Source organism: Ixodes scapularis, unplaced genomic scaffold (genome assembly GCF_016920785.2).
Source record: "Ixodes scapularis isolate PalLabHiFi unplaced genomic scaffold, ASM1692078v2 PGA_scaffold11__112_contigs__length_91849675, whole genome shotgun sequence".
In the NCBI taxonomy this organism is placed as follows: Eukaryota; Metazoa; Arthropoda; class Arachnida; order Ixodida; family Ixodidae; genus Ixodes; species Ixodes scapularis.
Window position 1 is genome coordinate 28,303,798 of NW_024609837.1, and position 14,751 is coordinate 28,318,548.

The 14,751-nt window shown below is 42.9% G+C and overlaps 1 protein-coding gene across 1 annotated transcript; it reads right to left on the reverse strand.

The window, feature by feature from the left end:
- Positions 1-7,208: 7,208 nt before the first annotated feature.
- Positions 7,209-8,534, reverse strand: LOC121835132 (legumain-like). Its single transcript, XM_042289097.1, has one exon. It carries the CDS (start codon positions 8,532-8,534, stop codon positions 7,209-7,211), a length of 1,326 nt encoding a protein of 441 aa, XP_042145031.1.
- Between the last annotated feature and the right edge of the window lie 6,217 nt (positions 8,535-14,751).

Genomic DNA, 14,751 nt, shown 5'->3' on the forward strand with positions numbered 1-14,751 from the left:
ATCCGCCCCTGCACAAATTCCCATAGATAGTTTTGAAGGTTCAACATTTTATTAAGGAATATACTTCCATGAAACTTGAGAAAATAACGCGTAGTTGAAAACCAATCATAAATCAGACGACTTCGTACAAAACTAAATTGTTGAGCTTTTTTTATTTTTTATGGTGTTTAATTTTTATACATTTATTTATTTGCCTTTTTATTGTGAGGGTGGATAATCGCAGTTACAATATATTTAAAACAGAAATAAGTACTCCCATTGCGAAGGTTTTCAGTACACTACAATCGGTGTGTTAAACTAGAACAAATACACACTAATAAAACTTCCGTCTAAACCCTATTCTCTATTTTCTTTTTTTTTTCTTTATGAATGTGCAGGTGTACATTTCGAGTTTGACCGTTTTGAGCCTGTCCAACGTGTACAAAATAAGGCTGAGTAGTCGTCGATGTCATTACTTATTTTTGAGTACAGAATTCGTAGATCTGGAATGAAATAAGAATTGCAATTGGCCATTCTATAACTACCTAAATATTTAAAAAAAAAGGTATATCGGCAATACCTTTTTGCGATGTCTTTTTGTTCTTTCTTCTTTTTTTTTTTTTTTTTTTTGTAACCTAGAAAATTTGTCAAATACATGCATTCGTTTTTGTTTGTTTGTTTGTTTTTTTTTTTTTTTTTTTTGCATGGGCGAAGAGTTTGTAGTACAGCGACGACACTTTACCAGGAGGAAGGCTTCAGCCCAAGATATCAGAGGAATCCAAAGCTAGTCATTTTATGACGACTTTATTTTTACTGGAATAACACCGTCCTTATGAATGGCGATAGGATGGCGATAACTCACAATACGCGCGCGTTCATTCTAGCATGCTTTGGGGAATGCATTTTATGTGCGCCGTTGGACTACTATTGCCATCTATGAGGAGCGGTGTGAAGTAGCCCGTTTACACCTGTTATCGACAGAAGGCGCTGCTAATAAAATACGATTCTAAGGCCACGCCGCCACGCGCCACGAGCCGGGTGCTCCGCCACCATTCTCTTCCAAGGGCTGTTCATTTCAGTGCTGTGTTGCCATTTGCTTCCAAGGGCCGCTCGAGACAAAGTCACAATAATGGTTGGCTGTACTTGAAAGCGTGCATTTTATCAAGAGACTTTACTCAGGATTCAAACCCATTTGATGAAGGCGTTCTTTACAAGTACCGCCAACCATTATTGTGGAAACGCGCAAGACACGTACCACGAGCGGGTTCTCCGCCGCCGTTCGCTTAGTAATAATTGGGGTTGTGTTGATATTTATACACCGTGTATAGGTGGTCAGCCATTTCAAAGTTGCGACGAGTCACTCGCTGTAGATGAGCAATTTAGCCAGTGCAGTACAACCGCTAGCCTGGGGTCGTGGTGCAAGACCGCACGCCGGTACGACGCTCATCCGCCATTCGCTTCCAAGGTACACTCCATCAAAACGGCCGCTCATTTCAGTGCTGTGTCACGATTTGCTTCCAAGGGCTCCTTGGACGGGCGAATTTGACGCTACTTGCAGGACAAACGCACACACGACGGTCGAGGGTCTTTACTCAGGATTTGTCAATGATCTGGTCAATGGCTGTCTTCACCCTGGAAGAGGTGCTAGTATCGAGGCACTTTACTACGAATTAAGCCCTTGATAAAAGTTACACTGGGCGTTTCTTACAAGTACCGATAACAACAATTGTTGTGCGAACGCGCGAGACACGTACCGCGAGCTAATGCTGCGCCGGCATTCGTTTTCTAGGGCCGCTCATTTCGGTAGAGTGTAATTTCGGTAACCGGACTGAAGTTTTGTGGCCAAAACCTCACCCATTTTTTCACCCTACAAATTCTCACCTGTTTTTGTTTTTTTGTTTTTTTTACTACCCAGGCAAAAGTTTACACCGGAATATAACATAAACGAAATACAAAATAAATAAACCTGCGAATACACAAAATATATCTGTTTTATATCTTGAAGGTTTGGGTATTGAGTCTCTTGAACCAGTGCAAGTGCGACGACTACTTTAGATAGCATTAAAACAATAGACTTTTCGCTAAATTACCCAGGTATCAAAGATAATGCTGGGAACTTAGGTGCAAGCGCTTCACGCGCTTGAATCCTTATACAAAAGATTCGAAGTAAATAGCCAAAATAAAGACTTTCTGGAACGGGCGTGCGAAGTGCCATTTGTTTCAGATTCTTGCTTTTGAAGAGTTGCAGTTGTTGACGCCAGCACGCGCAACGTGTTTGCTGTACCTACGTTCCCGGCATTCTTTTTGGTGCTTGTGTAATTGGGCAAAAGGTCTATTGGGTTTTGGCTAGTTGGTCCACACTAAATAAAATATTTTAATATAAATCATGCTTCTAAAAAGACGAATAAATGTACTCTAAAAAAAAAAGGTGTATTCTTACACCCTTTGTCCCATATAAGACACCCCAAAAATTCAGTTCGACGTACAGCGCGATCTGACGTCGATCTGACGGTGCTAAATTTCACGAGAGGCTTGATAGCCGTGTGGTACAACTTATTAAAATAGTTTATGTACGTGTTACTCACTACAAAATATATAATCGGGATTTTCTTGGCTTTACTGCAAAACCTCAGTGTTTTCTTTCTGTGAGCTTTGATTCGTACTTTAGTTATTTATGAGTTATCGCACCGTCATCAAGCTCCTCGTAAAATTTGGGGCAGTCTGTTCGACAATAGTGCGCTGTATGTGGAACTGAAGTTTTGGGGGGCATTATATGGGTTTGGGGGGGAAGGAAGGGAAAGAAAGCATTATATAAAAGTTGTTGTTTTTTTTTGTTTTTTTTTTTATAGTGTAGCGCTTTTTGTATACGACTGAGACGTGCACCGGCTCAACCTGTACCGGAGGATAAATGATAATATAGAGAAATCGTAACCAATATCTAAATACTATTAGAGCTAGTAAGAACATCCTTTCTGCGGCACGCGCAACGTTTTCGGGTGTCTATGCTCAATGGCCCTCTCTTGAGCGACTAACCGGGTCTCAGATAGCAGGTTAGGAATGTCAAATTGTTATTACCAATATTAAGTGAAAGTAAAACGATCGTTTCATATCTCTTTGAATGTAATCTAGAAACTTTTCGTTTGCAATTGTCCTATGACAATCCACAGTCGAATTAACTTTTATATGCTACCAAATAAATGTACCAACCTTTAAAACCAAGTGCGGACTAGTCCGGCGTTTCGGACGTACTCGAACACAAAAGCGTGTATGAGTACTTTTTTTTTTGTACAGAATTCTAGGCTACGATTTGATTAAACAAGTATACAGGCGCATCGCGACAGTTCTCGGCCGGCTTTTATTTTAATATTGAACTCAGAATTAGCGACCGTGCATAAGACGAGCGCACTCGAATTATCAACGTCTGCCATCAGGCGTACCGTTGTAGCGCCCGTTTGCATCCTTCACGAAGCAACAAAATCGCGACTCCAACTGTCTATAGGTGGCGCCACTCGCTTTCCAAAATGGCGGTTGTAGTGAGGGTCGAAGATGCGTGGGCTTTCTTACCAGTTGCTCGGCCCTGTCTAGTGTGCTGGCTTCACTGACCGACACAAATTTTTCCCGCTTTTACGAGTAAGCTAATGTACTATACGCGAAGGTCACAGCTCTTTATTCTGAGAACAAAACCGCCGTTTAGCTTAATATTTACGCTGCGGTGCATATTTTAGTTTAGGAACGAAACCGATGCTAACTTGTATTTTGGATTTAATTTCTCGGTATGGAGTATTCATTTTGGTTTCTCTTCTACCTAAAGAAGTGCCTCACAGCGTAATCATTTCGCTAAAAAAAAGAAAAGAAATCGGCGCTTATATTTGTGTGTTCCTAACGGTTTTTTTTTTTTTTTTTACTAGGATAAAGACTATGTCACTGTTTTCACAATTCCACTTTGTGCACATCTCTCCACTTTCATTTTCAAGCAGCGGCATAACCAAAATTATCGATAAGCTCCCTACCCACTGTGCTGCCGGTGACGATGGAATATATTCAAAACTACTAAAAATGGTAAATAATTCCGCTTTTCTTCTTTTCTTTCTACTTTTTCAGCAAAGTCTTCACACAGGTATCGCCCAACAGATTGAAATTTCGCTATCGTTCAACCAATTTTTAAATCGGGCATAAAATCCGACCCCTCCAACTACCGTCCTACATCCCTTACGAGCGTCCCGCGCAAAGTGATGCAACCTGTCATTTTCTTCAGCTATCATGGACCACTTCGACAGGAATGACTACATTTTTTCGTATTAGCATGGCGCTTCACACAAAATTACTCATGTAATACTCAGCTCTTCGAATTTATCACTGATATGCACTTCAACACCCATGCTGGCACCCAGACTGACATCATCTTCATCGACTTCGCCAAGGCATTCGGCACAGTTCCGCATTGTCGCTTACTGCTAAAGCTTTCACACCTTCAAATATACCCTTTTATTGTAGACTGAATAGCAGCCTTTTTACGATGCAGAACACAGTCAGCGAGATTAAATAACACACTTTCATCCCAATGTCCCATCACAAGAGGTGTCCCACAGGGTAGCGTGATAGGCCTCCCCTCTTATTCTTGATATACATCAACGACCTTCCATCAACCTTAACGTCCACCATCAGGTTGTTTGCGGACGACTGCGTCTTATATCAGAAAATAGCCCACTTCGATGATAGTCTCGCCCTAGAGAATGACCTTGATAAGATTGGTCCATGGTGCGTGAAATGGCAACTCAATGTCAATATTACAAATTGTCAGCAAATGAGTCACCAAAAGGTCAGATGTGGAATCGATCCAATACGACCTTCTTTCTCTCGAACTTGAAGTTGCCAGGTCATATAAATGTTTAGGCATTCACATTGCGCACATTTTAACTCGGAACGAACGCATTAATCATGTCATACAAAGCGCATCAAAGAAACTTGGCTTTCTGAGGCGTACTTTGCACCAGGCACCCCAGGGTACGTGTATGCTTGCCTATAAAACTATCGTATTCTCCAAGCTTGAATACGTAAATATAATCTGGAATCCGCATCAAAATTACCTAGTCAAAAGTCTTGAAGCACTGCAAAATAAAGCCGCACAATTGATCTCTGAACATTATTCGTATCATACCAGCGTTACTTGCATAAAACAAAACATCGCTTTGTCTTCTCTAGAGGTGCGAAGAAAAATTACTCGTTTGTGTTTATTTCATCCCCTTTATTACAGTGCTTCCCCATTCAAAGAGTCAATCTGTAGACCCGTAGTTCGTATTTCAGCCAGAATTGATGACGCACAGCTCGTACTAATCTTTTTTCTTCATCCCCGTTGTTATTGTGCATTTCCGACTGGAACTCCCTGCCTGAATCTGTCCCAGCCGAACAAGATGAGGTGTTGTTTAGAAGCAAGTGTCAAGATATGTTTTTAAATGTACTCCAAAACTCGGAATCATTGAGCGTGGCCAATAATGTTGAGCTATGTGTGGACTAGCCAACGTGAATTTCTGACTCGATATTAGTTTCTGTTGCTTTTCGTGGTTTTCCCTCTTAGATTTATCATGGGCTTTTCTGACTTTCGAAAGTAAACATTTGCAATTTTGATTATGCTTGAATGTGAATGATGATGTGGTACCATGTTTGAACCAGAAAATGTGAACTTTGTTACTCTGTCGTTCTTGTTTTCTTTATAGAGTTATTTTCATAGAGTGTTCTTTCCTTCGTTGCAAAATCCTCGCTCATGGCTTGCACCTGTAAAGATGTCTTTGAGCTAAATAAATTAAATGGCAGTGAAATAATGACCTGCGGGCCCCTTATTGGGTTTTGGGAATTTAGATGGTTAATTGCTTTAACATTATTCTCATCAAAAGAATAATAGAATCAATCCAAATTTTACAAAATATCGCCTCGGGTGATGAGTTCAGAATATGTTCACAAAACGTATAAATTAAGAATCACTGTTGTCACTATAAAAACTCAAAACCAAAAACCAAATCAGACAACAAAATTTATTTTTAAGGCAGCGCGTGACGCATAGAACCTTATATTACATTAAGTATTTATATCTATCTTGATAACGATGTCAGAGTTTTTCACGTGATAAAAAAAGATTTCTCTTTGTAAAGATCATTATGGTTAGATGGCGTGTTTTCGTGATTGTAGCGTTTAATTGAGGGCCTAAATTAGCGCAATCTACATTATTATTAAAACAGTTAAGCTATTTTAATACGTAGTTTTTGAAGCTCTAATATAGTTTGTTGCTTATAATTTCAAACGCGCGACCAACTATGGCATTCTAAAGTTGTCAAATTATCATCACTGGTGCCAATTCTAGCATTTTAATTTAACAGGTTATAAAATAAAAATAGTGTAAAATCAATGAAAACATTTTAGCTAGTCGTAGAAATTAATGTAAAATAATGTTAATTGTGGGCATGCACATGGTGCTATCAAAGTCGTGACTTTTTACAATCGGCAAAACTTTTAAATTTGCCGCCAATCCTACTGGATCAAATGCCCCAAAATAAAAATATTACAATAAGAAGGAATTCCGTTCTGTTTTTGTTTTTTGTTTTTTTGTTTTTCTTTTTTGTATTACAAAATTTAAAAACAAAGCGATTATTTTATTTATTTTTATGCGCCAACGTTTTGTCAATCTCAGCCTTCGCAGTTCGAAGGAACGCCTAGACGCTGGCTCGTCTGCTCACTGCAGCACGTTCTGTTGGCGTTGGAAGACCGGTGAAAAAGTAGCAAGTTTTAGTAATGCGTAAACCAGCGAACTCAAGCACTGTGTGTTTGCGTTAGCGTTGCGTGTTCCTCACTGCGCGTGCACAAAGCCCACAATTTACGGTCTTGGCAACCAATCACGCACAAAAGATTGTCGCAGGATTGCTACCCGTTGCATGTGCGTGATTCGTTCAGTTGGTGATAGCAAACAAACAAACGGACAAACGCGATCAGCGCTGTGACGTCGCACTTTTGGCGCTGCTTGATTGGCTCCAACGGATTGTGGCGTCTGCTGCGGTCGAACCTAAAATAAAACAGAGTTTATAGGCTTTTTCTTTCGAAGCAGTATACGCTCTAAATACTTCACCTACTTTGCCTTTCCCAATTAGCAAAGCAAATGCAAACGCTTGTGGACAAATTTACTGATTGGTATGTTACATCAACTTGAAAAATGAAAAGCCTGAATCAACGGGAATATAACACTAGACAATGCCGACGACCGTTGGATGGGTGCAGACATTGTCCATCGCTTCGCGAATCTCACTAATGGATATTTTTTCTTCGCACATGTTGACCAGCAAGCGCAAGTGGGCGAGGGCGTGAGGGTTAACCGAGAGTTCAAAGCACGTGGTGTCGAAGTATCGCACGGCTTGCTCGTAGCAGGTGTGGTCCCTCAGCGGAATCTTCGCCTTGAGCAACTGCTCAGTCTTCTCAGCGTAACCGAGCGTCACAAACGACACGAGCTCCGTCATCTTGCCCTTCAGGAAAGCACGGTTTCGTAGCATTTGGTCGAGCTCATGTTTCAGTGAGAGCTTGATCTGAGGGTCCGTCGCCTTCTGAAGTTTCTTGCGGACAATGGCAATGGGCACATCCCTGCTGTCGACGGCATCCAAAATGGCTTTGGGCAAGACTATGGGAGCGGCAGACTTGGAGCCTTGGAACTCACTGACCTTTAGGTTGGCTATCTCCAAGTCACCGAATTCCATGACGTGGCTCGTGTTGGTCTCAGAACGGACGATCTTGAACTGTTTCAGGAAGGTTTCCTTGTGCAGATCTTCGCGATCCGAGTCTTCCATCCATTTGACGCTGTACACATCTCCCAAATATGTATGCCTGAAATCGTCATAGTAACAGGCGTAGGATGATTCGTCACTGTTGGACGCCGTTGTCGCATACACGTTGATGTCGTCCGGTAAGAGGTTTTCGAACATCGACCCGGAATCACAAGCCTCGAGGTAGAAGACCAGTTTTCCAAACTTTTTCTGCTCGTGCATCAGTTTTATGACGCGGTTCAGGTCTGTCACTTGAAGCTGGTCGTACGGGAAACCAATTATTCCAGGAGCACCATGATCAGAAAAATAGACGAACACGTGGTCGTTCGGACCGCTTGCGATTACCTTCCCGCTGCCTCCTTTGATTTTCTTACCCTGCAGGATGCTCAAGGAGTTCTTCGGATTAACGAGGTCTCCCGTGTAGTCCTTGGGCACTCCTTCGTAAACGTCGGAGCCGTTCAGGTGGTTGACGATGATTCCGTCCGTTGAATTGGCGGGGTTGTGAGCGATGTCGTCGTACATCATCACTACTATGCGTTCATCTGGAATGCCATGGTTGTGCAGAACATGGTACGCGTGGCATACGTCTGCCTGTTGGCGATAGTTGTAATATCCACTAGATCCTGCCACCAGAAGGGCCCAGAGCTTGCCGTCGGCACTCGCTTGGGCTTTAGAGGTAGGTATGAAAATTCCGGTTGCAACTAAAAAAAGAAAAGGTAGCGCCAGAGGCGAAATAATTGACCGTAGTGAAATCATGGTGACTGCAGTCAAAGTACCCGATTTGCCGCTTCTGGTGGTGTTTTTAAACAGTACGTTATCTACGTATGCTGCCTTTCATTTCCTCGAATACCGCTGAGAGACAATGCTGCTTGTGACACCGGTCATGGGACAGGGATGCTAGAATACCCGGAATCCTGATACCGATTGTGAGTCGAAAGATCGCATTTTTCTTGTGTTGTTCTATTCGTCGCCAAGAATGCCTGTGCGTCAAGCTTCGAGATAGTTGCAGGTGCGTTGATAACCGTACGAGTGGCTCACTATGTGGAGGCACCTTTTTCGTTATAGTTATTTTGAGGCCTAGTGTGTTTCTAAAGATCAGATAAGGTATAAAAGAGTTACTCGTTAATGTTAAAACGATTATACGGAATAAATATTACGTTTACAGTTCCGATTTCTAGGCTTTTGTTTCTCTCCGAGAAGTGAGCGAGACAGGAAAGACACGAGGACACCATGGAACATGTTGGAAGGGATGTGACGGCGCTAGGGCAAGAACGTGCTCATCATTGATGATTTTAATGGACATATCAACTCATTTCATTATGAGTAAGATGACAATTAATAACCGGAGACTAGCAGAAAATCTACAGCTGGAAGTGGTGAACCTCCCAGAATCATGAAAAGAAAAATATTCCTGGTGTGCAAGGGACAGAATATGTACAGACTACATGTCCGATCGCTCGAAGCGTTGGAAGCAAGAGTATGGCGAACATAGACTTAACAGTTAGCACAACCGGCTGGAGCCGGTGCTTAGAAGGGCAACTCAGAAAACGTCAAAGAGAAAGATCGCAAGGATTTTATGAGGGTGTACGTTACTGAGGACATGGTAGCAAAAATTGTATATCACTTCTAGAAGATTGAGTAAAGGAGAGGCGAAAGAGGCTGCTCCGGTGAAACTTCGATAGTCAATGATTTGTCTGAAAATTGGTTTAACATATTAATAGATGCATCTGAACTATTATCCCAAAAGTAAAAATCACCAAAACTTTTTTTTTTATTTTGGTAAGGGTATTGAATTTGTGAATTTGGTTTGAGAGGCTGAGGGGCTCTATCAGCATCCCTGAGAACATGACGTCAGATGTTGTAGTATGGGGGCAGTACAGATTGCTCCCCACATGTAAGAAAATGTTTGATGGTGTGAAATAAGTCTTGCTAAAACTCAGAGTTTCAAAAAAAGTGCAAAATGCCGTGGTGTTTAGACTGCCCGCTCGACTTGCAAGTGGTACAACATGTGACGTCATCGCAATTGAGTGCTAGGGCAAATATGTTGGTTTTGAGATTTTAATAATGTTTTTGTTTTGTTTGTGTACACACCATTGGTAACTCTGTCTTGCCATCCTTCACTTTTGACAATCATGGGATCAGTGACTTGGCAGACTCTACAGAAGCGATCCTTGACAGCCTACTACGGATGGACATTAGAAAGTCGTTTGGTCAGGATAAAATTCCTAACACTTTCCTAAAAAAAAAGGTATGCCGAATGGTGTTCCGAGTTTCTTGGCGTATGATTTACTCTTGCAGAAACGGGTCAGGTGCCACAAAATTGAAGAGTAACCAAGGTAGCTCCTCTATATCTATATATATATTATATATGTAAGAGTAGATAGAGAGTGAGAGAAAAAAAAGAGTATTTGCGATTATAGACCAGTGTCGTTGTTGAGTGCAAGTAGTACAGGTTCTTGAATATTTAATTTTCAAGTACGTCACACGTTTTCTAGGATCTGCAGCGTTTAGAATAAATGAGCAACACGGGTTCTGTAGAGGGTGCTCGACTGTGAGAGAACTTCTCCACAAGGTCCATAATGTTGCTGCAGTAATGAATAATCATGCTCGAGTCGATGCTAACGGCACATAAATATTTAACCCGCTCTTTACTAAAATATAGGGACAACTTGTGGGACCTTCATTCACAATCGTATATAAACCAGTTGGAGGGTGTTAAAAATCTTTTAGGTTTATTTATAATTTGTATGGCAAGGAATCACGTATTTCACTGTCGTATGTTGCGTCTGGACTGCCGGTGTTGTCGTGTCAAAAGAAAGTAAAGCGCTTAGACATTTTACATACATTAATATATCACAAAACATTTTTTCTTCATTTTGATGTCTATCTTGAGTACCACGTGAGCCGTGACACAAGGCAAGAGCACAAGTAACGGATTTGTGAAGTTCGTTGCAGGAAAGACGTTTTAAATTATTTATTTATTTCGCGTACCGTTTGCGAGTAGAACGAGTTGCCTCGGAGCGTGACGGGTATATTTTCTACAAGGACTAAACTGCCTACTCGTTTGACTGAATCTGGATGAATGTTCATTTGCTTTGCTGACTTTTCTTATTGTTCCGCCTACACCAGGCCCTGGCCTTTAAAAGTTGGCCGGCAGTATCTTCAAATAAAAGTAAATGTATCTCTGACGTTTATTTTCAATAGCTATTATAGATTCAGATGTAATAAATAGTGCTCCAGGAAAAGCAAAGCCAGTACATTCAAAAGGCGTGCCTAATTAGGATAGCTAAAAATAAATACCGCCGGAGCTGGATCCCTTTAAAGACCGACGACCAGTTCGCGATTTTCACTTTTCCCTCGCTTTCTCTTCTCCCCCTTCTACCCTGTCCACCGTTGCCTGTTTCCTCCTCCCCCAAGGTGAACTGAGGAGGATCTTCTGCCTTGCAGAATCTCGAGTCTGGTCGTCGGCCTTTAAGCGTACTACATACAAAGTGGCATTTGAAAACACGCCCCAACCGTCGCAGTAAGCACTGGTGAGGCTCTGAAGTTAATAAAATAGGTGTGTGCGAATATCGGTTCCAATTGAATAGTATTGCGTTATTCATAGACTTTACAGTGGAAGGGAAAGCCATGAAAAGCTATAAAAAAGCCATTCAAGCTTGGCAGGCCGCTAACGGTAAACATCGGCAGTCGCTTCGGATGTATCACAATAATAAGATCTTTATGCATTTGCAATGGTGTAGGCCGAGAGAACATGGTCGCACGAAACGGCTGGACGAGCTCTCGGCCCCCGAATCGCATTCTACAGCAGTGACAGGGCGACAAAGAACGAACTAAAAACACACGAACACACACCAAAAGCATTAGTCGACTACAACAATATGACACTTCAACGCACTCAACTCTTTCATGTTTATGGTATGAAAGTGAACGTCACTGAGAACAAAACAATTAAGCAGTTTAAGTAACTTGTAGGATAACATTTTTCCCCTAGGAAATTTAATCAGCAAGTATAGGTATATTCCAGTATTCAGGGTTGTGAAATTGATAATTGGGAACGCGTCGGCTTAAACGAGGCAGTCAATTATGTAAGTACGGTTACTAAGCAATTCTTCTAGAAAGCAAATAATTATACATGTTGTAGATACTATATATGTTATACATTCTGAACAGGTTTTTTTGTATGCGAGCAGAACGGCACACTAGCAATAGTACGTATCATTCGTTTTTGCAGTAAGTGTATTCTTAAGATTTGTTGCCGTGGCGGTACCCCAAATCAGGTAGATAATGACGGCATGAACACAAAAAAAATGGAAAATATTCTAAAAATAAAACAAAGAATACGCCAAGAAACATACAGGAGAAAGTGAGATCCATCTTTCTTACAGACTGCCAGAGACATCAGCTCCAGTGGAAAGTATGCCGAGGAGAAGTTCTGAAGTTATGGGTGGGCCGAGGGCAGAGCATTTTCATCCTAGATGAATGTATAGTAAAAGAAAGTGGAAGGCATGGGCGCATGCATCACGATGTTCATAAAAATAATACGTTTTTCAAGAAGCACAACTACTGCAAGAAAAGCTCAATGGACAGCCAAAGGCCCCTCTGTTGCCAATCAGTAGAAAATCGGCGTAGTGAGTGTGGTACGCACACTGACTCACATGAAGAGGAACGCGTACAAGGGGTTGGATGGTATCCCCCAAAAAATACTTCAAGACTTTGAGACAGGCTTTCCTAACAGCACTTAGCTCCTATCCTTGGCATTCTCTGTGGAACAGAAGACACCACCGAACTGGGAACTCGTCCGTGTGATCCTGTACCCGAAGGAGGAGAGAGTCTATCAGCACCTGCGCAGATACGGTACCTTGACGCTTACGAGCATGGTATGCAGGATATTCTCATTCGTCCTGAAGGAGCGTGTGGTAGCATAAAAAAAAGTGGACAACTTACTGAGCTATAGTGAGACTCTCAGAGGGTACGTCACCATGAGGACACCTTGTACGTATGCAGGATATTCTCATTCGTCCTGAAGGAGCGTGTGGTAGCATAAAAAAAAGTGGACAACTTACTGAGCTATAGTGAGACTCTCAGAGGGTACGTCACCATGAGGACACCTTGTTCACAATTCCGCAGTGTAAGAACGTTGTAAGAAAGTGAACACACGGCCGCTGTGCTTCTTACTTGATATCACCAAAGCGTATGACAGTGTGTCCAACTCACGGCTCAAACGGTGTTTGGACCAGATAGGGACTCCAAGAAATGTTATTTACTGGTTCGCTGCAGCCTCTATACTTGGTCAATACGGTGCGGGCAGGCTTGGGAAGGACAGATCCAGAAGGGGTGATCACGATGACGGGCCTCCGACAAAGGTGCTTGCTGTTCCCGCTTCTCTGCATGTTGTGACTTTGAAGTCAGCTACTCTGGTTAGTCTAAGGAGCGTTATACTTGGTTGTTCCGTTTTAACCTCGACAAGGAGGTCTCCGGAATGGTGCTGCTTTGCTTTGCAAGACTTTCTAAAATATGATTCGTGGTTTTTTACAACAAGGAACGGGGAGAGCTTTCCAAGAGGTAGTTAATATTTGCAGTGAATTACTACAAACTTTGGGAAGGCTTAAACACTGACAGTAGTCTTCAAAGGAACAGTTTCTTCGGTGCGACCTCTTTTCAGAGGTCGATCACAAGGAAATGTTTGCTTTGGAACCCATAGAAAAATGGGAGATATTCGACATATGTTGTGTGCCGCCCACTGTGGGGCCAAAGATGGGAAAGGGTAACGGCACGTAACAAAAATCGCTTTGATTTGCACGTTTTGAGACAGCGTCCGGAATGTGGTAGCCCGCTTTCTGTTCAAGCAGCACACGACCCTCCACACGGCGACTGGGAAAACTCCAGCCTGGATGCTCTTCGGAAGGAAACGTCCCTCAGCTTTGGAACGAGTGAAGCCCAATGAGGACGAGACTTAGGTGTCTTCCATAGACAATCGGCGTGGGTTGTACGTTGGCCCGGTAGTTTGGGGAGGAAGGTTCCCAGACAACCGCGGCTGGATCCTGAGCGAACCACTAAGAAGACAAAAATTCCGATCCTGGGTAATAAGTACGCGGCAAGGGGAAGTCAGCCGTCACAACAGTCACATACGAGATCGAAGGCCGTCGAAGCATGGTCATCCAGAGGTGACAACGTCACCTCCGGTGTGAGACATGGAGATCCCAGCTGATTCCCCTTTGCACAGGATGCGGCAACTGCTGGACCAGCCAATCCTCAACTTGGAACACGCACCAGCACTCGTCTTTGGAGGCCACCTCAGAGCTACGGGGGCTCTTTCTAAGTGGGGAGTGGCGTGGTATTCGGCAGTGTGGGAGGGGGGGGGGGGGGGGGGGGGGGGCAGGATCGGTGTTGAGGCATTCTGGGATTGGAACACCAGAAGAGCCAAGAGGCCCTTTCTCAGTCGCATTAAAGCACTTGACCAGTATCCATTACTCACATGACTGTTACTCATTGGAACCCATAGAAAAATGGGAGATATTTTACATCTGTGGTGTGCCGCCCACCGTGGAACCCTGCATGAGAAAGGGTAACGGCAAATAACAAAAATGGCTTTGCTGTGCACGTTACTCCAGTGGCACCTGCCCGGATGTTGTGCCAAAGTGTCGGTCTAGACTAGAGTCCTTCTCTACTCAAGGTTGGCCCTTGGCACCAAGAAGGTGAAAAAAGAATGGAGAGGGACGAGGGAGGAAGAGTAGAAGTAAAGGTGGAAGTGAATGAAGGAAAGGAATAGTAGAAGAGGCGGCGACTGACTAAATCATCCTGACCAGGCCTCACCAGGACAGCTGTTCATGAAAAGCTTTGGCCAAAGTGGTGCATCGTCTCACTCTGGGGGTCCCCGAAGGGTCCAAAGCTACCCCGGGCTCGGCTCCACCACCAGAATGCCCTTTCCCCCAGGGACCAGAAAAAAAATCCACGCACAGCCAGACGTGAG

Excerpts from the sequence above, each read along its gene's own strand:
- LOC121835132 (XM_042289097.1), bottom strand. The coding sequence starts at position 8,534 with ATGATTTCACTACGGTCAATTATTTCGCCTCTGGCGCTACCTTTTCTT.